Consider the following 25131-nt stretch of genomic DNA (forward strand, 5'->3'; position numbering starts at 1 on the left):
TCACCCTATATGGTCTAAAAAGGAGATCCACCCCTTGTTTAGCATATTATCAAGAAATAACCATAAAAATGGGCAACCCGCAGCCCTCGGGGCTGCTCTTGTCTATGAAGTAGCCATTCTTTTATTCCTTTAATTTCTTAATAAACTTGCTTTCACTTTGCACTGTGGACTTGCCTGGAATTCTTTCTTGCACAAGATTCAAGAACCCTCTCTTGGGGTCTGGATCTAACCCCTTTCCTGTAACACCTCTATTATGGTTTTCTTCTAAAGTATTATGTATTTCTTTCAGTCTTGTTGAGATGAAATGGAATAATGAGTTCTAACAATAAACATACCATAAAACTCAACTTTATTTGAGTTTTAAAAATAAAATGAAAGGTGACATCAAACAGTACTATGCAATATGAGAATATTATTTTCTCCTAAATTTTACTGAAAGCAAAAATTACTTACTTACTGAAAGTTACTAAGATTGTGGAATATAATTCTGTTTTTCAATATTTACCAAATTGGGAAGGGGAGAATAGCTATACTCTGGAAAATATTAATGAGGTACTAATTATACCAATTTCACAAATGAAAATTACAGGTTCTAGGCTTTAAACAGTAATATATCAGTTGTACAACACTTTTTATAATGCACTATGTTAAAATTTACTCTTAGCTGGAAACAGGGTTTCATTTGGTAGGACATATGTTTCAGTGTATCATAGTATCTTGCAGAATTTTTTAACATCTCAAATATAATGCAGCTACTTAAAATTAAGAGTTTTTACAGCAGTCCATCCATTCCTTATAAAATAAATGCAGCAGCAACCTGTTTCAGTAGCTTCTAAGTGAACTCATTGCAGATAATCCTTTAGCATTTGAGCGAAGAAAGTAGCTTGGTCTTTAACCTGACGCCACACATCGTATTTGTATCACTAATACCCTCTTCTAAAGTGGTATCCAGTTTTCAACTATAAAAGAAAGTCAAAAGTTAAATATTAGACTATAAGCATTTTAGGATAAACTTCTTACCTGTTAAATGGAGCCACAAAACTCATTTAAGCATTTCTATTTTATTATCTGAAACACTTCTCCTACAAGATCTTCCTATGACGGATTTAGAGTGATGCATACAATTAATCACATGTGCATCTCTACACTGTCATCTCGTGAAGAGATACTACATTAATTCAACGGGAGTAGTCTAACAAAGGTGTGTTTAAGAAGAAGAGAAATGTTTTGCAAGTTGAATTCTAATTAACTTTATGACTGATTGCAGGGCTACTGGAAACTTTTTTTGTAAATCGGAATGAGACTCTTTTTAAGTAATGGGGCCTGGACAAGACAGTAACAAATGAGGAGCTCAATTATTTGACTCTTAATTTCCATTTGTGAAATAAGGTCCCTTTAAGAGAGAGGAAAGGAAAGCCCTAGAAGAGCTGCCTGAAAAGAACCAAGTTACCTTGTTTAGAGGAACTATTGACCATAAATTTCATGAATGCAACTTTCCTTCCCCCAACAAATATACTGCAAACCACCTTGATTATCATAAATAACAGTGGCAGTATCAACAATGCTATTAGAAGGGTCTCAGGGTGGCTGTCTGGTTGGGGATGAGGTGGGCCAAGGGACTTCTCTTAAAGAGAAGTCCTTTTCCTTCTCTTAAAGCTGTTTACTTGGGATGACTTAGCACCTGGCTAGGAGAAGGGAGGGTGCTAAAGGCGCCTGAAGCCTGTGCTCAGCACCATAACTGCTACCTGGCCCACTTCTTCATTTAAAAGATGCTCAAGTAAAATTGGTACTCTAGGAAGATGCCTATGATCAGCCTGTGACTCCACATGCTGCAAGCACAGCAATCCATAGAGCCAGGAATCTACATTCCAAAGGCAGAAACATGGATGTTTAGACTCTAGTGTCTAAACATGTGCATGATGTATGACCCTCTTTACCCCAAATTCCATAGATACCTACTATTCAGCCTAAATATCAGTGAGCGGGGTGGAAATGGGGTGGGGCAAAATTACATCTTTCAAAAATATTCTGTAACTTTAATTTTTAAGTAATTCAGATTGGCATTACTCTAATTTGTCCAAATTAATGAGTTGTAGCTTGGAATGTCTTTTCTTATCACCTACATTTTGCTATTTTACCTTAATTTATTTTAGCTGTGTAGTTCAATATTTGCAATAAGAAAAAAATCTAATCAAAGTGTCAAGTTTATTACCTCATCTTTTGTCTTCCAGTTATATACTCTCCTGGTTGTTTGAAGACTTGGGTCAACTGAGGCTAACCAAATCCAAGCATTGAACAGAAAAAGTATATTAGGAATTTAAGAGGAAAGGCAACAAGAAAATATTTTGAAAAATCTATTTGCTTTCTTCCTATAAATTTCCCTTTTCCTTTCCCCCTCGCAAATGTCCCTTTATTTTCTTCCCTCAGAGGTTTGTAGTAGGCTCCCTAAAGTCCAATACAAGAGCTGCCAAACTCATATGAGAATAGGCAGATCATGTAAACAGCTGAAGCGGGCTGAGTAAAGGCGAGAGGGACCGTGGCAAGCTGCAGAGTGTCTGCTCCCTCTATAAAAGTCAACTGATACTCAGCCCTAGCTCACCGTTGCCATGAACAGGAATGAGGGCTTGAGTGCTGGCAGATCCCATTTTTTTCATGAAAACTTCAAAATCTGCATTTTTAAAATGCAAAACATTTGTTTCTACTTGGCAACTAATTTTGAAATTTTAAAAGAAAACAAGAGGGGGCCAAATTCAATGTGCTGGCTAGCTCCAGTCCATGGGCCTGCCATTTGTGACTTTTGTCTGAAACCCATGGGAATACAAAGCGATGTGTTTCCCTCCATCTGAAAATGATTACAGAGGACCTCATGAAGAAAAGAGGCCTGTGGGCACAAAAACAGTAGGAACCTGTGCCCTGCCCCCTGCCAGTGCATAAGATCTCTGGCTCAATAGCCCTTCTTAGGGTGCCCCAAGGAGACTGACACTGGGCCCTGAGTTCCCAGCCTTGCCATAGACTCCTGTGCCCCAAGGGTGATTTGGAAGCAGTAGAGTGGCAGACCTTAAGAGACTGCATGGGCTGGGGAAATGGTCATCTCAGTGCTAGCCAACTTTAACAGGTGACCCAGGAGCAGAGGGAGCTCCCTAAATCACAGAGCTGTATATGACCCTAGAAGAGGGGGTGGAGGGTGAGCCACGGGAACCTCTGAGCTGCCAAGGGAAAAGCATAATTATTTATAGAATATCTGTCTCTCCTCCTCGTGAAGGCAAATACCTTGTCTGGCTCACTCACCAACTAGCACTTGGTACAGTACCCAGCACACAGTGGGGCTGCATTTTATAAAAAGTATGCAATTGAGAAATAGTGACACATAAGAGAAAATATCACTCTTTGCACTGTTATTTGAAATCACGTAAATCCTCCCCCCAAAGTAACAATCCATTAAGAATTGCATAATATTTAAACTGGTGGATCACATGAATTATAAACACTGGGATGGTGCAGATTAGAGTTACAAACCTAGAGTGTGTATTCAAGCTGGGGCAGCTGGGAGAATATTGACATTGGGCTTGGGAGGGCAGGGATGCTGAGCACAAGATGAAAGATCTTCAGTGTGTTTTTTCTAGACCAAGCTCTTCCCATCATGGCTTCTCTGTATAATGCTTAGCACCACGATGCATGCAGTTGGGTGCTAATAAACGGAACTACAACTACTCAGTGACTATCAAAGCGTACTCAAGGCAAGTCATTTGACTTGTAGCTGTGGTCACAGTTTGTAATACTCACTGAGCATGGTTCCTGTTCCCTTCAGTTGCTGGAAGCTAACCAGTTCTCTGTACCTGTGCCCCTGTGAGTCTGTTCCCTCCCCATTCCTGCACCGCCAGCACCACGTGGCTCCAGCCTACCAGGGCAGCAATAGAGTACACCACAGAAGCTGCTCTCCCCTGACTAGGGTATGGAGGGAGGGACATGGCAGAGGAAGGAGCCACCTGGATTCTACGGTCTGGAAGTCTCTCATGTGTGACTTCCCAGAGCGACGTGGCAGCCAGGGTGGGCCCGAGGATGGGGAATAATGATAAACCCACACAGTGCCCTCTCAAATCAGTTTCTTAGAGTTAAGGGAATTTCACATGTATTGAATAGTTATCCTACCAGTAAAGGTGTATCCCTTACCCATGACATTGGTTTTACTATTGCTGCGGTCAGGCTCAGATGCTTGGATTATCAGCAGCTTGCTCAAATCAGAAGTTCCCTGAACCTAGAAGAGAAAAGTCAAAATTAGTCAAAAGAGCACTCTTTGATCTCTAACCTGGCTGCTTCCTAACCTTTCCAAAGAATATGAAAAATAAGCCAAAGCCTAGAGCTGGGTCTTCAATCTTGGCTCTAACTTCTAAATTTCAAATCCTCTTTGATGTTGAGAAGCAACCAGCAAATTGTCTTTGCATATCTGGACACCAGAAAGGAAATATCTACACCTTACTTGTAACTACACTGGAAATTCCCAGTTTGGAAGGTAGGGAATCCCCAGCATCCAGGGAGCTACTTTTATTCTACTGATGCTCAAGGGCTCAAGGCCCAGCATTCCCAGGATGGCCAGACTATCTTCTGTTCTTAGACCATTTGTCCCATGTGCTATAAAATGTGCCTCCCGGAATGCCAGCAGCACACTAGTAATCATTAGAACTATCATTTTTAGATTACCACATATTATCTCATTTAATCCTCACAATAACCCGATAAGATGGCTGCTGACCTTATCCTCATCTCACTAAGAAGGAAATTGAGGTTCAGAAACGTTAAGCAGCTTATCTAAGCTCGAGTATAAATAGGCACAGGGGTCAAGTTTTAAGTCCAAGTGTGCCTGACTCCAAACCCTGGTCTCTTAACAAACCAAGCTGTAGGCATTACTCCTGTTGCCCCCTTGCCTCTTACCCCCACCCTTTGTTTCAAAGCTAAAAAGATTTTAATTTTCTATTAAAAACATATAAATTACCTTCATCCTCTGAATTGTTGAAAGATACAAAATAAGAATGTTTTGAAAGGGGAAAATTCACTTTTTAGGTTTACCAACTTTTCCAGGACAAATTTTCCTAATGACTTTTCACAGTCTGAACGGGGAGAAAAGGTCCCTCCCAAAGGGGAGAAACTTACCCCCAGACTTAAAGAGATGTCAGCTCTTCCCACGGCCTCTTGGTCCTCCCCATTCCTTTGTCCAGTGGCAGGCAGCTTGGGCCATTAGGCACTTTGCTTCTACCCTTCCCGTGCCCTGTTATGTCCTAGGTGGTCACACTTCCTTTGTCTTTACAGAGGCATGGAATGCTGAGGCCCACCGCCCAGGACCCACTGTCAAGTTGTGTCCACAGCCCCTAACGTGGCCACAAAGTGCCGTGGCCCCTACTCCACTCCTTTCTTGTGAACCAGTGCAGATACTTTCAGAGCTATGCTAGAACACGGCATCGCTGCCTTGATGTAAACTAGGCAAAACTCACTGCATCTCATCCTTCCTCTGGCACAGTCCCGTGCCAGGGCAAAGGGCATGACAAGCAGACAGCAGGCAGATTCCAGCTCCCCATCCGTTGAGCGCACCCTTGTGTAGGGCACCTGTACTACAGTACACAGAAGCCGTCCTTACCTTTTTCCTGTTTGTAAAAGGCAGGTAAGAACTGCAGGGTCATTCCAGGTTACGTATTTTTTAAGGTGGTCAGTTGAGTTTTAAAGTCACTTTTGGGGCACCATGAAAATCAAGTGACTCTTTAGAAATGATACTCCTTACCTGCTCACAGGTTTTAGGTATAATGCAAGGTGCAAAATATGGTTCCTCCGTCTTAGTATCAATTACACTGCCATACACAATGATAACAAATTTCATGGTCATATTATCAATAGTCATTTCATTATAGCTTGATAAAGTTTCCACATATGCATGATTGTACATCACACACTTCTGAAACCTTAAGTCCTACAATAAAATCGCATTTTTAAAAATAAATCATACAAATTGACAGATGGTATCAAGAAGAAAACAGATTCACTGATCTATCTGAATTCTCTGTGGGTGTCAGATGGCACACGGCCGCTGGCACCAACAGACAGAATTTATTTAGCATTCAGAACAGCCTCTGACAAGTTTCTGAATTCCAAGTGTTTATGCTCTTAATGGTCCCTGGATACTGTTGCCCAGCCCTAATTTGTGAGCTCTCAGCCACAGCAGGGTGGTTGGCTATGACTCAGGAGATTTCTATTTGCACAAGAGCTAGAGTCTTAAAAGAATCAGAGGTTCACCTAGCGGTAAGCTTCCATTCCACTTGACAGGTGATTAGGACTAGCACAAAACCAAACAAGCCACTGAGTCTGAGCTATATATACTTCAAGGTTCAGCATCACAGACTTTAGAACTGGGAGGGCGTTGTTATGGGTTGAATTGTTCGCGCGCGTGCGCACGCACGCACACACACACACCACCTCCCACCCAATTCTTATGCTGAAGTCCTAACTTGGTATCCTGGAATGTGACCTTATGGAAATGGGGTCATTGCAGATGCAATTAGTTAAGATGGGGTCATAATGGAATAGGGTGGGCCTCTAACTTGAACGAGTAGTGTCCTTATAAAAAGGGGAGATTTGGACACAGACTTGAATCTACTTTTTTTTTTTTTTTTTTTTAGAAATGATTGCAAGTAGCTTGGGAAAATTAACTGTGACAAAAGGATTGACAACCTACAGGAACTCAGGATAAGAGGGCAGTTAAAATTCTAGCAATCTCATTTTAGAAAATCAGACACAGGGCCAGGCACAGTGGCTCATGCCTATAATCCCGGCACTTTGGGAGGCTGAGGTGGGCACATCACCTGAGGTCAGGAGTTTGAGATCAGCCTGGCCAACATGGTGAAACCCTGTCTCTACTAATAATACAAAAATTAGCCAAGGTTGGTGGCAAGTGCCTGTTATCTCAGCTATTTGGGAAGCTGAGGCAGGAGAATTGCTTGAACCTAGAAGGCAGCGGTTGCAGTGAGCTGAGATTATGCCATTGCAGTCCAGACTGGGCAACAGAGTGAGACTCTGTCTCAAAAAAAAAAAAAAAAAAAAAAATCAAACACACATTTCCTTTCTATTTTTGTCTCAAAAATATGAAGTGCATTCTGTAAAAAATACAGTGCACAAAAATTTATTAATATTAATATCATGTAACTTACCTCATCAATAAGACTTGATTCAAAATACTGATAGGCAGTCTTGAGAGCAAGCTTTAGCCATATTTTATATTCCAGAGATGGCCAGAAGACATCAAAACCTTCATATAAATCCTCCAGGGAGATAAAGCAGGCCTGAAACAAAAAGGCACCAGGCCATAGCAGCTTGATTTGGAACTAAATTACAAGACCATCAAAAAACAAGATCCTGTGGATTTCAGCTTCACTTACCTCTCAGAAAAACTATCAAGTCTAGCATAATTTTGCTACTCTTGTCATTTAGAAGCATTTGTACTGTGAAAATGGTTGTTTGCTAAGTATAAGATGATGACATGTATGGTCTGATTAAAGCTATAGACTTTAATAAAAGATCAGAAAAATTCATATCAGTCAATAGATACAATGAAGGATATGGCTCATGAGCCCAAAGCCCGGGATTCCGGAACTAAGCCATGTGAACTTATCTATTTTTATTGTCATGGTAGATAAAGTGAGCTCATTCAAGGTTTTTGTTTCCAGAGACAAACAGCTGAATAAAAAGGATACACTTTCAGATTCAAGTTACACGAGCTTCAGTTAGCTCAATTCAGCCTTGTGACTATACTCATGCCTTCTCTCCTCTTCCAAAATGAAATGGTATGAAATTGTTAAAACATTTCCTTCCACTCCACGCACCCCTAAGACTCAATCCTGCTCTGTTGCATCAGATAGTCTCCAAAGATTGAGAATTATTTGGCTCATTTCTTTTTTTTATTTATTTTTTATTTTAAAAATTATTTTATTTTACTTCAAGTTCTGGGATACAAATACAGAATGTGCAGGTTTGTAACATAGGTCTACGTGTACCATGGTAGTTTGCTGCACCTATCGACACATTATCTAGGTTTTAAGCCCCACATACGTTAGCTATTTGTCCTAATGCTCTCCCTCCCCTAGCACCCCATCCCCAAGACCCAAATGGCCCTGATGTGTGTTGTTCACCTCCCTGTGTCCATGTGTTCTCATTGTTCAATTCCCACTTATGAGTGAGAACATGCAGTGTTTGGTTTTCTGTTCCTGTGTTAGTTTGCTGAGGATGATGGCTTCCAGTTTCATCTATGTCCCTGCAAAGGACATGTTCTCGTTCCATTTTATGGCTGCATAGTATTCCATGGAGTATATGTACCACATTTTCTTTATCCAGTCTATCATTGATGGGCATTTGGGTTGGTTTCATGTCTTTGCTATTGTAAATAGTGCTGCAATAAACATATGTGTACATGTAGCTTTATGGTAGAATGATTTATATTCCTTTGGGTATCTACCCAGTAATGGGATTGCTAAGTCAAATGGTATTTCTGGTTCTAGATCCTTGAGGAATCGCCATAATGTCTTCCACAATGGTTGAACTAATTTACATTCCCACCAACAGTGTAAAAGCTTTCCAGTTCTCCACAGCCTCATCGGCAACTATTATTTCCTGATTTTTTAATAATCACAATTCTGACTGACATGAGATGGTATCTCACTGCAGTTTTGATTTGCATTTTTCTAATGATCAGTGATGTTGAGTTTTTTTTAATGTTTGTTGACCACGTAAATGCTTTCTTTTGAAAGGTGTCTGTTTATGGCACTTTTTGATGGGATTTTTTTTTTGTAAATTTGTTTAAGTTCCTTGTGGATTCTTGATATTAGACCTTCGTCAGATGGGTAGATTGCAAAGCTTTTCTCCCATTCTGTAGGTTACCTGTTCACTCTGATGATAGTTTATTTGGCTGTGCAGAAGCTCTTTAGTTTAATTAGATCCCATTTGTCAATTTAGGCTTTTGTTACAATTGCTTTTGGCATTTTTGTGATGATGTCTTTGCCCATGCCTATGTACTGAACGGTATTGCCTAGGTTTTCTTCTGGGGTTTTTATGGTTTTGGGTTTTCCATGTAACTCTTTAATCCATCTGGAGCTAATTTTTGTAGAATGTGTAAGGAAAGGGTTCAGTTTTGATTTTCTGCATATGACTTCCCAGTTTTCCCAGCATCATTTACTGAATAGGAGATCCTTTCCCCATTGCTTGTTTTTATCAGGTTTGTTGAAGATCAGATGGTTCTATATGTGTGGGGTTATTTCTGAGGCCTCTGTTTTGTTCCATTGGTCCATATGTCTGTTTTGGTACAAGTACCATGCTGTTTTGGTTACTGCAGCCTTGTAGTACAGTTTGAAGTCAGGTTACGTGATGCCTCCAGCTTTGTTCTTTTTTGCTTAGAATTGTCTTGGCTATACAGGCTCTTTTTTGGTTCCATATGAAATTTTAAATAGTTTTTTCTAATTCTGTGAAGAATGTCAATGGTAGTTTGATGGAAATAGCATTGAATCTATAAATAACTTTGGGCAGTATGGCCATTTCACGCTACTGATTCTTCCTATCCATGAGGATGGAATGTTTTTCCATTTGTTTGCATCCTCTCTTATTTCCTTGAGGAGTGGCTTGTAGTTCTCCTTGAAAAGGTCCTTGTTAGTTGTGTTCCTAGGTATTTTATTCTCTTCATAGCAATTGTGAATGGGAGTTCACTCATGATTTGGCTCTCTGCTTGTCTATTGTTGGTGAATAGGAAGGCTTGTGATTTTTGCACATTGATTTTGTATCTTGATACATTGCTGAAATTGCTTATCAGCTTAAGGAGTTTGGGGACTGAGACAATGGGGTTTTCTTTTTTTTTTTTTTTTTTTTTTTTGAGACAGAGTTTCACTCTTGTTGCCCAGGCTGGAGTGCAATGGCATGATCTCAGCTCACTGCACCCTCCACCTACCAAATTCAAGCTGTTATCCTGCCTCAGCACCCCTGAGTAGCTGGGATTACAGGCATGCGCCACCACGTCTGGCTAATTTTTTGTTGTATTTTTAGTAGAGATGGAGTTTCTCCATGTTGGTCAGGCTGATCTCGAATTCCCGATCTCAGGTGATCTGCCCACCTCCACCTCCCAAAGAGCTGGGATTACAGGTGTGAGCCACTGCACCCGGCCAACAATGGGGTTTTCTAAATATAGAATCATGTCATCTACAAACAGAGACAATTTGACTTCCTCTCTTTCTATTTGAATACCTTTATTTCTTTCTATTGCCTGATTGTTCTGGACAGAACTTCTAATACTATGTTGAATAGGAGTGGTGAGAGAGGGCATCCTTGTCTTGTGCCAGTTTTCAAAAGTAATGCTTCCAGCTTTTGCCATTCTGTATGATATTGGCTGTGGGTTTTGTGAGGCCAGTTGCCTCGCCAGGAGCCAAATGGACACACCCATCCCTCTCTGCGCCTGATAACGACATCGTCATTCCAGACACATTACTCAGCGTCTGGCCTCTCCACGCGGGCTCCCCACACCCACCTTGGCATTCCGCATGACCCCACCAAAATTTAAAAATCCCGTCAAAGACTCGCCCAACGGCAGCTCAACACGGACATCTTCAGCTAGTCGACCCACCAATAGCCCCGCCTGGCTACCAATGGCAGCTCACCCCATCAGCGCCCTGACTCCCTCTAACCAATGAAACTGTCTTCTCTTTGTTTCCCTAATAACCAACTTCCACTCCCTATAAAACCCCACGCCCTGAGAAGCCCAGCGTGACTTCTCTGGCCCCTTCCCGGACCACAGAACCTCACCCGAGAGCTGAATAAATTGGATTCTCATTTTCTTGCACTGGCCTCAGTTTCCTCATTTTGACTCAGCAATATACCTTACAGGTTTGTCACAAATAGCTCTTATTATTTTGAGATATGTTCCATCAATATCTACTTTATTGAGAGTTTTTAATAGGAAGGGATGTTGAATGTTATTAAAGGCCTTTTCTGCATCTACTGAGATGATCATGTGGTTTTGTCATTGGTTCTGTTTATGTGATGGATTACATTTATTGATTTGCATCTGTTGAACCAGTCTTGCATCCCAGAGATGAAACCGACTTGATCATGGTGGATAAGCTTTTTGATGTGCTGCTGAATTTGGTTTACCAGTATTTTATTGAGGATATTCACATCAATGTTCATCAGAGATATTGGCCTGAAGTTTTATTTTTTTTGTTGTTGTGTCTCTGCCAGGTTTTGGTATCAGGATGATGCTGGCCTCATAAAATGAGATAGGGAGGAGTCCCTCCTTTTCAATTTTTTTGGAGTAGCTTCAGAAGGAATGGTACCAGCTCCTCTTTGTATTTCTGGTAGAATTCGGCTGTGAATCCATTTGGTCCTCAGCTTTTTTTTTGGTTGGTATGCTGTTACTGCCTCAATTTCCAAACTCATTATTGGTCTATTCAGGGATTTAACTTCTTCCGAGTTTAGTCTTAGGAGGGTGTATGTGTCCAGGAATTTATCCTTTTCTTCTAGATTTTCTAGTTTATTTGCTTAAAGGTGTTTGTAGTATTCTCTGATGATAGTTTGTATTTCTGTGGGTTCAGGGTTGATATCCCCTTTATCTTTTTTTATTGTGTCTATTTGATTCCTCTTTCTTTTCTTCTTCATTAGTCTAGCTAGTGGCCTATTTATTTTGCTAATTAAAAAAAAATCAGCTCCTAGAGTCACTGATTTTTTTTTGAAGCATTTTTGTGTGTATGTGTCTCTATCTCCTTCAGTTCTGCTCTTAGTCACTTCTTGTCTTCTGCTAGCTTTTGGACTTGTTTGCTCTTGCTTCTCTAGCTCTTTTAATAGTGATTTTGGGGTATCAAGTTGAGATCTTTCTAGCTTTCTGATGTGGACATTTAGTGCTATAAATTTCCCTCTTAACACTGCTTTAGCTGTGTCCCAGAGATTCTGGTACGTTGTCTCTTTGTTCTCATTGGTTTCAAAAAGAACTTCTTGATTTCTGCCTCAATTTCATTATTTACCCAGGAGTCATTCAGGAGCAGATTGTTCAATTTCCATGTACTTGTGTGGTTTTGAGTGAGTTTCTTAATCCTGAGTTCTAATTTGATTGCACTGTGGTCTGAGAGACTGTCCGGATTTCAGTACCCTAGTACCCATCAGTTATTTTTCCTGATTCTCTCCCTCCTCCCACCCTGCACCCTCCAATAGCCCCCACTGTATGTTATTACCCTCTATGTGTCCATGTGTTCTCATCATTTAGCTCCCACTTATATGTGAGAACATGTGATATTTGGTTTTCTGTTCCTGCATTAATTTACTAAGGATAATGGCCTCCAGCTCCATCCATGGTTCCTGCAAAAGACATGATCTTACTCTTTTTTAAGGCTACATATTCTCCTATGGTATGTATGTACCACATTTTCTTTATCTAGTCTATCATTGATGGGCATTTAGGTTGATTCCATGTCTTTGCTATTGTGAATAGTGCTGCAGTGAACATACATGTGCATGTGTCTTTATAATAGAATGATTTATATTCCTTTGTGTATATACCCAGTAATGGGATTGTTGGGTCGATGGTATTTCTGTCTTTAGGGCTTTGAGGAATTGTCGCACTGTCTTCCACAATGGTTGAACTAATTTATACTCCCACCAACAGTGTACAATTGTTCCTTTTTTCCATATCCTCTCCAGCATCTGTTACTCTTAAACTTTTTAATAGCAGCCAGTATGACTGGTGTGAGATAGTATCTCATTGTGGTTTTGATTTGCATTTCTCTATTGATCAGTGATGTTGAGCTTTTTTTCATATGCTTGTTATCCACATGTATGTCTTCTTTTGAAAAATATCTGTTTATATCTTTGGCCCACTTTTTAATGGGGTTGTTTTAAAAACAAATAAATTATTCTTTCAAAAACACTATTGTCACAATGGTGACCATTTATTGAGCACCTACATATGTCAGGCATTTTACGTAGATGTTTTTCCAATCCTTATAACATCAAAAGGTAGGTATTCTCTCTACTTCATAAACAAGGACATTGAGACTTAAGGAGGTTAAATAACTACTCCCTCAGGCAGGGTGCAGTGGAGTTCGGCAGAGCCTGGCATGTGAGACACTAAATCTGCCTTCTCACCTCCCAGTAGCTGGTTGCGTGACTAAGATGTCAAAACCCAAAGAAAGAAAAGATGCTGGCTTTTTTTATTTACTTGAGGAATAATTAATAACTCATGACAGAACCATTTCCTACCTGTAAAGTAGTTTCACAGATGACGGTATATTCAATTTCACGCTTAAGCAGACAGCTTAGCTCTCCAATTATGTCCCCACTAGTACAGAACTCTTTAAACATGGCTCTGGACTCTGTATCAGGCCTTTGGCTACTCCCTGTTCCAAAGGTAGGAGATAAACTATGCAACTGCAAAGGGAAAAAGTGTGCAAAGGAAAAGAACAAATTAAAAACCCTTTGATCAAACCATAGGAGCTTCCACTATTTCTTACAATTTTTCCAGTGGAAAGTAAAGATCTCCTGTCAAGTGTGAAGGAATTAGCTTCACAAAAAAAAATCATTATTTCTTTCACATTTCAACTCCCCAGGGCAAGGATTTTTTTTCTAATCATTGGTTTTACAATGACCCCTATTTACAACTTTCTACTTACGCCTGTCTTATATAAAAATCCCACCAAAACTGGTAATTATCGTATGCAACTAATGCAATCACTCATTGAGTCCATTAGATATTCTTGCCACAGTGGGCTAATGCATCAGGTGGAAATAACTTTTGATTGCTTGGACATATAAATGAGATATCATGAGTTAATATGCCTCCAAACCAAGACATGACATTAACAAAAGCCTTGTCTCTTTTTTGAATGCTTAAGAATAATTACTATGCAACATCAACAGGAAGAGGTTTTAGGATAAACATAGGATGGTTGAGTTACTTCAAGAAAATAACTGGTAGGCATAACTGGAGAAAGAAGAGAGGTATCAGATTTTACGGGGAAGCTGCAAGAAGTGAGATGAGAAGGATTATGGAATTTTTCAGAAAGTTTAGCTGTAAACATCAAAGAGGAAAGGTATTGTTCAAGACACAGGAAACAGGGAGCAAAAGCAATTAGCATTCAAACTTTTAAAGGCATTCATGCTTCCAGAGGAGTTTGAATTTTTTTTTTAATGGCTGTAATTTTGCATGCAATTCAAAGGATCTTTGAGCAATGAAGAATGCCTCTGCTTATTGCAAACCAAGAAAAGATGATGACATTTGAGGTAGGCGGCATTCTAAAGGAGGCCCCTCTGCAAGATTCCTGTCTGTTGTTCAAATACTAATCTAGGGATTGCAATGAAGGGACTTTGTAGTTGAATTAAGGTTGCTTATCAGCCTACCTTAAAAAGATGATTTATGGAATTAAAGCTACTAATCAGCTTACCTTAGAAAAATATACAAAGCCACTTCACAGCCATACCAGATTAGTATTTGATTGAACAACAGATGGGAATATTGGGGGGACTGTAATCACGTGAGCCCTTGCAAGCAGAAGGGAGTCCATCAGAGAGGGATGTTTGAAGGATTCCACATGCCTTTGCTTGCTCTGAGACGTGAGAGCCTGCATTCAAGGATGAAAGGGAAGTTCTGGGAGCTCAAAGTGGGCTCCAGCTGACAGCCTTTGAAGAAGCAGGGACTTCTATTCCATAGCTATAAAGAGTTACTAGATCTGCCAACAACCTCAAAGAGCCTGGAAACAGATTCTGCCCCTAGAGTTTGCAGAAGGAAATGCAGTCCTACTTGATTTCAGCTTCATGAGATCCAAGCAGAGAAATCGGCAGAATCCATTGGATTTCTGACCTACAGGATCATGAGATAATATATTTAAGCCACTAAATTTGTGGTAATTTGTTATGGTATCTAAAGAGTACTAATATAACCTCTTCAGACCAAGCATCATTGGACTATAGTTTAAGAAGGCTTAGCTAGTCTAGTCATTGCAGGAAAATTCCCAAAGAAACATGTTACAGCAAGTTGCAGCTTTTAAGTACTGAACTTGCCATATTTCATAAACACTGGCAGCAGTGTGTTTTTCCCAGAATTCTTATGGGAGTATAGTATAATGGCTAAGCACATGGATACTGGAGACAGACGACATGGGTTCTAAGTAATCTTTGACCTCTGAGTATGTATAGTTGGGGCCAAATGAATTATTTTTTTTTCTGTGCATCAGTTTTCTGTAAAATATAGGGTTGATGGCTGGGTTCAATGGCTCACACCTGTAATCCCAGCACTTTGGGAGGCCAAGGCAGGCAGATCACTTGAGGTCAGGAGTTCAACATCAGCCTAGCCAACATGGTGAAACCCCATCTCTATTAAAAACACAAAAATTAGCTGGGCCTGCTGGTGCATGCCTGTAATCCCAGCTACTCGGGAGCTGAGAAAGGAGAATTACTTGAACTCAAGAAGCAGAGGTTGCAGTGAGTCGAGGTGACACAGCGAGTATGTTGTCCAGGCTGGAGTGCAGTGGCACGATCTGGAATTCTCGTGCCTCAGTCTCCAAAGTAGCTGGGATTATAGACATGTGCCACCATGCCTGGCAAATTTTTATATTTTGAGTAGAGACAGGGTTTTGCCATGTTGGCCAGACTGGTCTCGAACACCAGATCTCATGTGATCTGTCCGCCTAGCCCTCTCTAAATGCTGGGATTATAGCTGTGAGCCACCGTGCCCAGCCCATATTGCCTGTCTTGACTACCTTTTAAAAAATCACAATTAATCTCTTCATATCTCCATCATCTCTAACATACTGTAAACTTATTTGTTTTGTTAATTGTCCCATCTCCTTTTATCCCTCTACGGGTAATTAAGCTCTGAGAAGGCAGGAATTTGTGTCCGTTTTGTCAATCCCATGCCTAGAATTAACAGTGCCTGACACATGGTGGTAATGAAGCAAATATTTTGTGGCATAAATGAGTGAATGGATGCATGAAAAGTGCTTAGAATAGTGCCAAATAGTAAATAAGTGTTATATTGTGTTAGCATTCTATTTATTATAGTAGTTTGTTTCCATGATATTTTAAGGTCTGATATACCCATTTCAAAACCAGAAAGCCAAATATGTTATTTTTCCCATATTAAGGATTTGTCATTTTATGACCATCATCTAGGATCTAGGAATTATTTGGCTCATAAACTGGGGCTCACCCATGAATTCAGCTACTAAACTGCTATTATGCAAATACAAAGGATTCTTGTCCCATCACTCTACTGACCTCTCTCTCTCTCTCTCTCTCTCTCTCTCTCTCTCTCTCTCTCTGGGCAACAAAAGCCTCCCATTGGACAGATTAAAAGTTGTATTTCTGATCCTCATCCTATTTCCTTGGCATGGCCTGAGTAATTCAAGCCATGCCAAGTATTGATTTCCTTGTCTGAACATTCTGAAAATCCTGCTTCCTCCCAGGACTGTTGCAAGAAATAAGTAAAGACTATGACAGCATTTTGTAGAATGGGAAGCACATTTCAGATGTTGGCTATCTCTCAGCTGTCATAGTCAGAGTTAGAAATGGTTTCATTACATTAAAAATTTAAACTTTTTCAGTACCTAAATTTCTTCTTATTCTACAATTACATGTTTCAAAATACACTTTAAGTAAAACAAACAAACAAAAATCAATAGACCCTTACAATTGCCATTCCTGAAATAATTAAGTAAATTCCTTGTGGCATTTCACCTTTTTTACAAATGATATCGCCATAGTCAAAATAGGCAAGTTTGGCTCTTTCCTGAGTGAGAAAAAAAAAGAAAAGGAAAAGAAAAAAGACAGTCAACACAAAAACTTCCTAGTCTACTTTTCTAAATGGTATATCTATATATATGACTTTAAAGCTAAAAATAGTTTCCAAGTAGCATAAAAACACAAACTATATTCTTGGTTTATTACTGAACTGTAATGTGCTATTACCTCATCACCTTTTAGAAAGAAAGGGACAGGCAGACAAACTTTAACTTTGTGATTAGTACCTAGCATAGTAACTTGCATAACTATGGAATGAATATGCAAATTAATGAATGAAAACTTTTTTTCAGCTTGGGTTATAATGGTAAGCTAAGCAATTTCCCTGACTTTGGAAAAAAAACTTGCAGTTATGTTGGGTAGATATTTACACAATCAAGTGGGATAATTACGACAAAGAAGACAACAGGGACAGGGCACTATGCAAAAAAATGCAGAAAAGCCACAGGATCCTATCTTGGTTGTTCTGCGAGGCCTTTACGGCAGACAGGACAGCTAAGCTGAGATTTGAAAGAGGATAGCCCAGATAACATGAGTTGAAGACCTCCAGGGCAGAAGATTCATATATGCACGATCCAGAAGCAAATGAATGTCTGCAGTTAGGGTAACAGCAAAGATGGCATATGCCTCAGGCAGGGAGGGATGGCGACAGGGTTGAGCCATCCACTAGCCATCAGCAGGCACAGCGCCTGCATCTACAATACTTTTAGACATTTACAACAATGTTTTAATGTTTTTTAGAATCAGAAGGAGGAAAATTAGTTTTATAAGAGAAAAATGTTTTAATATGTAATACTAATATATTCACTGTTATACTAACACAATCATAAAGTCTAATTTTTAATGCTTTTTGTGGAGGAAGAGGTCCACTAAGGCAGAAGTGCCCAGGGCTCCTATGAGTCAATTGTGTTCTTCGGGCTCTCTGCAACTGACTTCATGTGGTCCCTCCAGCACTGCTCCTGCCAGGGGCCTCTGTGCTGCTCCTGGAACACATCAGACACATCCTGCCTCGGGGCCTCCTTGCACCCACTACTCTCTTTGCCTGGAATGCTCTTCACTAAGACATCTACCTGGCTTGCTCCCTCACTTCTTTCACATCTCTCTCCAAATGTCACCTTATTAGAGCAGCCTTCCATGGCCTCTCCATGTTACCTTTTCTCAACTTATTTTTCTCTAGCACTTACAATCATCTGATAGGCCTGGTAGGCTATATATTTATGTGTTTGGTGTGTTTAATGTCCATCTCCATCCATATAATATAAGCTTTATGAAAGTAGGGACTTCGGCCAGGCATGGTGGCTCACGCCTATAATCCCAGCACTTTGGGAGGCCAAGGCGGCAGATCACTTGAGGTCAGGAGTTGGAGACCAGCCTGGCCAACGTGGTAAAACCCTGTCTCTACTAAAAATATAAAAATTAGCTGAGCATGGTGGCACATGCCTGTAATCCCAGCTACTTTGGAGGCTGAGGCAAGAGGATGACTTGAACCCGAGAGGCGGAGATTTCAGTGAGCTGAGATCTCACCACTGCACTCCAGCCTGGGCAGCAAAGTGAGACTCTATCTAAAAATAAAAATAAAAAAAAGAAAGTAGTTTACTTCATCTGTTTTGTTTACTGCCATATCCCAAAACCTAGAACAGTCTCCGGCTTGTAGAGGATATTCAATAGATATTTGTTGAAAGAGTCCAAAGTCCTGTGGCAACCCTCAGCTGACAGAACATTAACTTGAATACTCCTCAGTTCTCACTGTTCCCTGTTATACTATGCCCAGTCGACTTTACTTTTATACTATCTGCCTGGTCTGTGCAATAACTTAAATTTGAGATCCTTGCTCCAAAAAATGTCTCTCCCAGTGTGTACATCGAGAAGTCTACACATAAAATAGAATGGGATTGGTAATAGACACCTAGAGCTACTCCTAATCGGATAAGCCATTGTGCAAAACTATCTTTGCCCTTTAGGCTCAAAAAGAGATCTATTCTTCCTCTAGGCTTTCCTGGGCCTCCATTTTGGCTTTCCCTGAATTGGCCAGTATGGAATATGCTTTTCTGTAAATCTTTCATTAGGGAGCAGGAAAAATGGATAATTATCAAACCTGAACCAAAATAGAAAACAGAACCTTTACCTTGAAGAACTCAATGAGAACATCTTTACCTTCCAGCCAAATGATATTATGAAGGTATTTGTCAGGAGTTGGGGGTGGGATTGCCATTGGAAATTTATTTAGTGCTTTTAGTTTTTTAAGAAGTACCTAAAAATAATCACAATAAAGGGGATCAGATCCTATAACAGAAAATGGACATGAGGCAAAAACTAAGGAAATCTAAATAAGCTACTGTTAGGCAAGTTGAACCTTGATGTTTGACTCACAGCTTCTCTCACCCTATCTAAATTTCTCTAATCATCTTTGTCCCTTGTCTTCCCTTATTACTATTTTCACTGATTTATTAACTCAGATTGAACCTATCATCTTCATAATTCAGTTGACACAGTGGATGGAGAAGCAGAAGAGTCTAGTAAGTCTATAGAGGGAGCCAAAGGAAGATGCCACAGATGGCAACCCTGACAGGAAATGGAGAATCTAGAAAGCTTTCTAGATCCGTGTTCAAATCCCTTCCTTAGGCCTTGTCACATAGCCTGGCTGTTGTGGATTCTGTAAAGCACTCTGTGTCCTTTTAATACATCCCCCAGTCATTTTTTTACTAAACTTAGTTCAAGTTGGTTTCTGTTACTTGCAATCAAGTAGTTTTGACAAATGTAGCGCACCAGGTAGCACTGGCATTGGTTGTCATTTGCATTACCAAAGGCTGCAGGTGATTATAGAGTTAATGCCTGCAGTTAAACACTTTTTTTCAATCTTCATCCTCATTACACACTGCTAAAGTAACCATGAAGGCTGGGGTGTTATGCAGATAGAATCAAGTAAAATTACCTTATTCATCTCAATGCCCTCATGTTTATCAATAATGCCTCTTGACCAAAGGAAGGTGAGATTTTTTAGAGCTTCAGCAATCACATTTCGGATTGCCTGCTTAGTCTTCAAAGCAATGACAACATCACGACACTTACGCTCTATGAGTCCTACAGCAAAGAAAATAAAATTCAGTAAGTGGCCTGTGTGATAACCACAATAACCAATATTAGTATAATACTGTATAATTTCCAAAGCATCTTCACCAAATTCTTTCATTCTAGTTTCACGCAGAACTTGTAAGGTCAGTAATAAGACCTCATAAAATAGAGTTGAAAATAACGCTTGTTATTTTCAACGCTATTTTATGGATGAGAAAATTGGAAACTGGTTTCTCCCCCCACATCCCCTCCCCACTCCCCACCCCACAGTTAAGAGAAAATCACTCTCTCAGTCTCAACCCCATGGCATCTCCTCCATATCTCTATTATGGAACTCATTACATTATCACGTTACTATTTTTACTTCTCTGTCTCATCCTCCATATTGTATAATTTTTGTTGGTTAGATGAATAAATGACTGAATGAAAGAATGAAAGTACTCCTGGACTTTGGCTGGTGGGTGTTTCTGAGATCAAGGCACACATTCTTTCCCCTTTAGTAAACATGAGAAGACATGAACTGGACTGTGAGTCAAGGTTAAAACTGCATCTGTTTCATCTTCATATTCAACATGGAGCACAGTGCTTGCCATATCGAAGGTACTCACTCACTTTTTTAACTAAAATGACCACTAAAGTGAAAGGTAGCAATGATCAAAAGTATAGGTTTTAGTGTCAAATACACCTGGGCTAGAGACCTGGCTCACTACTTACTCAGGCAAGTTAACCTCCCTAATAATAGTATTCGCCTCACAGAGTGATTATAAGGATTAAATGAGTTAATGTATATAAAGCAGTTAGCAGTTCCTGCCATGATAAGCATTCAGTAATCAGTTCCAGTAACCACATGGAAACAAGCACTGCTTTTTAGAGTAGTGAACTGAGAAAACTTTGTAATACTCCACACTGATCTAAAACATAATATAAAGCAGCTATCCTAATCCCTTAATCTTTAAAAGCACGGAAATAAAAACCTGTCAACGCGTAAATGGCAGCAATGGGTCATGGGTTTTCTGAGGCAATGCCAAAATATTCTAACCTATTGTCTCTAAACTTACACTTTCATTCATTAGACCACATCCTTTCCATTTTGATATGGAAAGCGTAATACCCATATGGTGTCTTACAGCGTAGTCACCGATACGAAAGGGTTTTACTTTATTTACTTTCTTTCTTTTCTGATAACTTCCATTTATTAAGGGCCTTACATATACCAGACCCCCTACCAGATGCTTTTGCACACACTGAAAGCCTGCTCCACAGCCCCACATGAGGAAAGCTGACCCAAAACACCTGGTATAAAATCCCTGGGCTCCTGCTCCATGCTTCAAGTAAGGTAGAGTGACTGCAGATACTTGAGAAGTGACATTCCTTGCAGCCCTACATTCCAGGGTATCTTTGCAAAAGACAAAACAACAAAACAAAACCATCTCGTCAAAGGTAACCTCCATGTGTCTTTTTCTTCTAATCTTGAGGACTCTGACCTTGCCACCATAATACACTTTCCACACTCCTCATTCTTTCCTCTACACTCCCGTGACAACTAATAGGACTCTGCTAACTCTCTGCAATTATCTATTGTTATGCTCATACACTTCTGTTTAAGGGTCGGGGTTTCCCATCTTTGCTTTCCCATACCTGGCCCATTAGCTGTGTTTAATAAATGCTTGTTGAATGCATAAATGAATGGGTAAGTAAATGAAAGCATAAATTTTTCTTCTTTTGTTAAATTATGGAATAATAAGGTGTGACTTTAAGATCTCAGATACTTCAACTACCTACCTAATTCTTTGACAGCATCCTGTTTGTTGGTTTCCAAAATTTCATATAGTTTCTGCAAGATATTAAGAAAAACATGCATATCTTATTATACCAAGTATACTTCCGAGAAGTACACTTATTCCACCAAGTATACTTCTGGCTTTCTTTTTATTTTTACTTTTTGAGATGGAGTCTTGCTCTGTCACCTAGGTTGGAGTTCAGTGGCGCGATCTCGGCTCACTGCAACCTCCACCTCCCAGGTTCAAGTGATTCTCATGCCTCAGCCTCCCGAGCAGCTGGGATTACAAGCGTGAGCTACAATGCCCAGCTAATTTTTGTATTCTTAGTAGAGATGGGGTTTCTCCATGTTGGCTAGGCTGGTCTCACACTCCTGACCTCCAGTGATCCACCACCTCAGCCTCCCAAAGTGCTAAGATTACAGGCATGAGCCACCACACCCAGATGGCTTTCCTTTTAAATTCTGAGAAAGGGAAGTATAGTAGAAGAAATTTCACTTAGTTAAATCTAGAGAAGCTATTGACTCAATTCTTCCCTCTGGGTCAATTCTGCTTCTTTGCTCATGCTCAGACATCAGCCTCAATCAATGAGTGTAGTACAGTCAGTAGCTTGCATAACTACTGTGCCTAATAGTTCTCAGGAAAGATTAGTATGCACTCCACTGTGCACTAAGGAGAATTCTCACTGACAGACCCTGATTTGGGAGTGAGCCAACTGAGCAGCTAGTTGGGAAGCCAGCCTATCAGGAGCACAAAAAGAAGTGGCAAAATGAGAAAATGTGATGTTGATTAGTTCATATTTCTTAAAAATAACTCCTTGGATAACTGAATAAACCACTGCACTCCAGGGCTAACCAATCTCTGTTTAATCAATTATACAACAGATATTTGTTGGATGCCCACTATGTCCCAGGCACTTTTCCTTATGAAGTTTACCCTCTAGCTTTGAGTCACTGGGGAGTTTGCACTTGGCTACACTGACGGCCCTGGAATCAAACAACTGACAGTTCTTTAGAGTTGTCAGGTACAGATGTCTGAAACTCTGCCAAATAACGCACAGCATAGTGCCATTTATAGGGAACAACTGGCTTGTTATCTAAAGTTTAAACAAAGTTAAGTTTTTGTGAGTTTTTTGGTTATTTTTGTGTTTGTTTCGATTTATAAAAATATCACATGTAATGAATCCCTCATTTTGAATATAAGAATAAGTTATGTAATTTTTATTAATTTGTTTCTTCTTACTCGATAACACTGCATCAATATTGGGAAGGTGCCAAATTAGTAGCCTGTCCATGGCACCAACATACCCTAGTCCAGCCCTGCTTGCATAGGTACAAAGACAGCAGCTAGGCCCCTTTCCCATCAAACTAGACTTACAGCAACCCCGTAAGACTGCTCTAGAAAGCCTTTGCACAAGAGCAAATGGGAACTGACTTCTGCCTACAAAGAGAATGTAATTATGAAGGCATGGACATACATTTATTTTTCTTAAGGTGAGCTGCCACAGGCCAATTTCCAGAACCAAGTCAGTTCCAGAATAAACACATCTCAAAAGACCATTTAAATCTTTACTGGTGTCTCTTTAAATATGCCACAGGGGATTCACTTCACCTGTGACACGTTAAGGAAACTGTCATCAACTCTCTGCATCTTCTCCCGAATTCCTAAAAACACATCCTTAACTCCCCCCACCGCCTCTCGTTTTTCTTCTCTCTTCCTCTGCTTCTGAAATCTTTTCTCGTATGAATAGCTCTATGTTCTTTCTAATGCAGATCAGTCTAGCCTTTGAGTAGTTCTTCAATTTTCTTCTCCATTCTTCAAAGTAAATCAACAGGACAGAATTCTGTTACACGTTAATGTTCAATCCAATAAAGGTAGGTATCTTCACGGTCTCTTTTCCTCTTCTGATTTCAATAAGAGCCTTTCTTGACTAAGAGTCTGAGGTAACTCTAACCAGAAGAGATAACCTCTAGGCCATTCATGGTTTTACGTATCCACACAATCATTGTACCTAGGGCTTTAGTAATCAGTATTTAAATCCATCCCTGGTTAGAAATCAAGAATTTCACCTGGGCTGAGAAAACACCTTTCAGCTATTGATACCGTTCCCCATAGACCCTCATTGACACATGTGAAAATATAACCAAAATCACCAAACACTGGGGGCAAAAACAATGAAATATAGAAACCAAACACAACAAATAGGAGAATGAACCCCAAGGAAGCAGAATTAACACAGGAAGCAAAAAAAAACTTTTAAGATAAAAAGAAGACTCAAGATAATATTATATTAATGTTTTTTAAAGTAAACAGTTGTTATGAAAAGGAAGCAACCACAGTTTATGGAGATCAAAAAGTATCAAAAAATTTAAAAAGTTTAATAGATGGGCTGAACAGCAGAATGAACACAACTAGAGATTTAAAAATTTGTAACTTGGAAAATCAATTGAAAGAGTCTCACTGCAAAGAGTGAGAGCTGACAGTTATGAGTGAAAAATAAGGAAGTTTTTTAATCTGAAGAATGCGAGTCACCTCTACATTATCAGGCCCAAAGAAGCATGAGAATCACACAGCAGTCCCGTTCCACTTTTCCCACTCTTTTGCAAGTGGCTGGTAGTAGACAGACTGGTGTGAGGGAGCTTGGTTAGAAAGGGGATTCACTCCACCTCTAAGCTTTTATCTGGTACTTACTGCATAGTGGCTGGAAATGAGGAGGGTCTTAAATGATAAAAAATAAATACTTCTACTCACCTGCCCCACAGTACCAGGATTTCAAGTTTTCACTGTCAAATCTTGGTTCTCTTTCCCTCTCTTTCTCTCCACTCAAGACTTACCCTTTCTTTGAAGTTTCGTTCAAGTCTCAGCTCCTGCATAACACCTTTTCAAGTGCCCTGTCTTTCGGAGAATGTTACGGAGACATACTGAATCTCTTCTCTATCCTCTGCACTCAAAAAATAGATCATATAGGCCGGGAGTGGTGGCTCAATCCCAGCACTTTGGGAGGCCGAGGCAGGTGGATCACGAGCTCAGGAGATCAAGACCATCCTGGTCAACACGATGAAACCTCGTCTCTACTAAAATACCAAAAATTAGCCAGGTGTGGTGGTGCGTGCCTGTAGTCCCAGCTACTTGGGAGGCTGAGGCAGGAGAATTACTTGAACCCGGGAGGTGGAGATTGCAGTGGCCGAGACTGTGCCACTGCACTGCAGCCTGGTGAAAGAGTGAGACTCCGTCTCAAAAAAAAAAAAAAAAAAGGAAGAAAATGGATCATATATTTTCTGCTCTGAAGATAATGAGTTTGATGATAACAGCTGAAACGTAATGATCAGAGACTGTTCTCTGCAGCACCTCATATGCTATAATAAGCAATTAAATCCCTTTCAACTGTTGGAATTTGTCTGTTTGATCAAACTTACATAGAATTAGTCTTAAAAGAAGTTAATATGCCTAAGAAGCTTTTCTTCCCAAATGACCAGTGCTTATT

The 25131-nt window shown here is 40.0% G+C and overlaps 1 protein-coding gene across 1 annotated transcript in view; it reads right to left on the reverse strand.

Moving 5' to 3' along the window:
• Positions 1 to 342: 342 nt before the first annotated feature.
• Positions 343 to 25131, reverse strand: part of SLC9C2 (solute carrier family 9 member C2 (putative)) — a 79530-nt gene continuing 54741 nt past the window's right edge. The window contains exons 19-29 of the mRNA XM_064370862.1: positions 21652 to 21703; positions 19730 to 19878; positions 18923 to 19048; positions 16688 to 16786; positions 13264 to 13431; positions 7191 to 7322; positions 5771 to 5956; positions 4171 to 4255; positions 3927 to 3931; positions 2213 to 2268; positions 343 to 959 (exon numbers count right to left, since the gene is read on the reverse strand). Of these exons, the coding sequence (XP_064226932.1) occupies positions 956 to 959; positions 2213 to 2268; positions 3927 to 3931; positions 4171 to 4255; positions 5771 to 5956; positions 7191 to 7322; positions 13264 to 13431; positions 16688 to 16786; positions 18923 to 19048; positions 19730 to 19878; positions 21652 to 21703 (1062 nt within the window). The 3' untranslated portion in view covers positions 343 to 955. The remainder of the gene's footprint in view (positions 960 to 2212; positions 2269 to 3926; positions 3932 to 4170; positions 4256 to 5770; positions 5957 to 7190; positions 7323 to 13263; positions 13432 to 16687; positions 16787 to 18922; positions 19049 to 19729; positions 19879 to 21651; positions 21704 to 25131) is intronic.

This window comes from Aotus nancymaae, unplaced genomic scaffold (assembly GCF_030222135.1).
Source record: "Aotus nancymaae isolate 86718 unplaced genomic scaffold, 86718_ANA_hifiasm-v0.15.2.pri h1tg000108l, whole genome shotgun sequence".
Lineage (NCBI taxonomy): Eukaryota > Metazoa > Chordata > Mammalia > Primates > Aotidae > Aotus > Aotus nancymaae.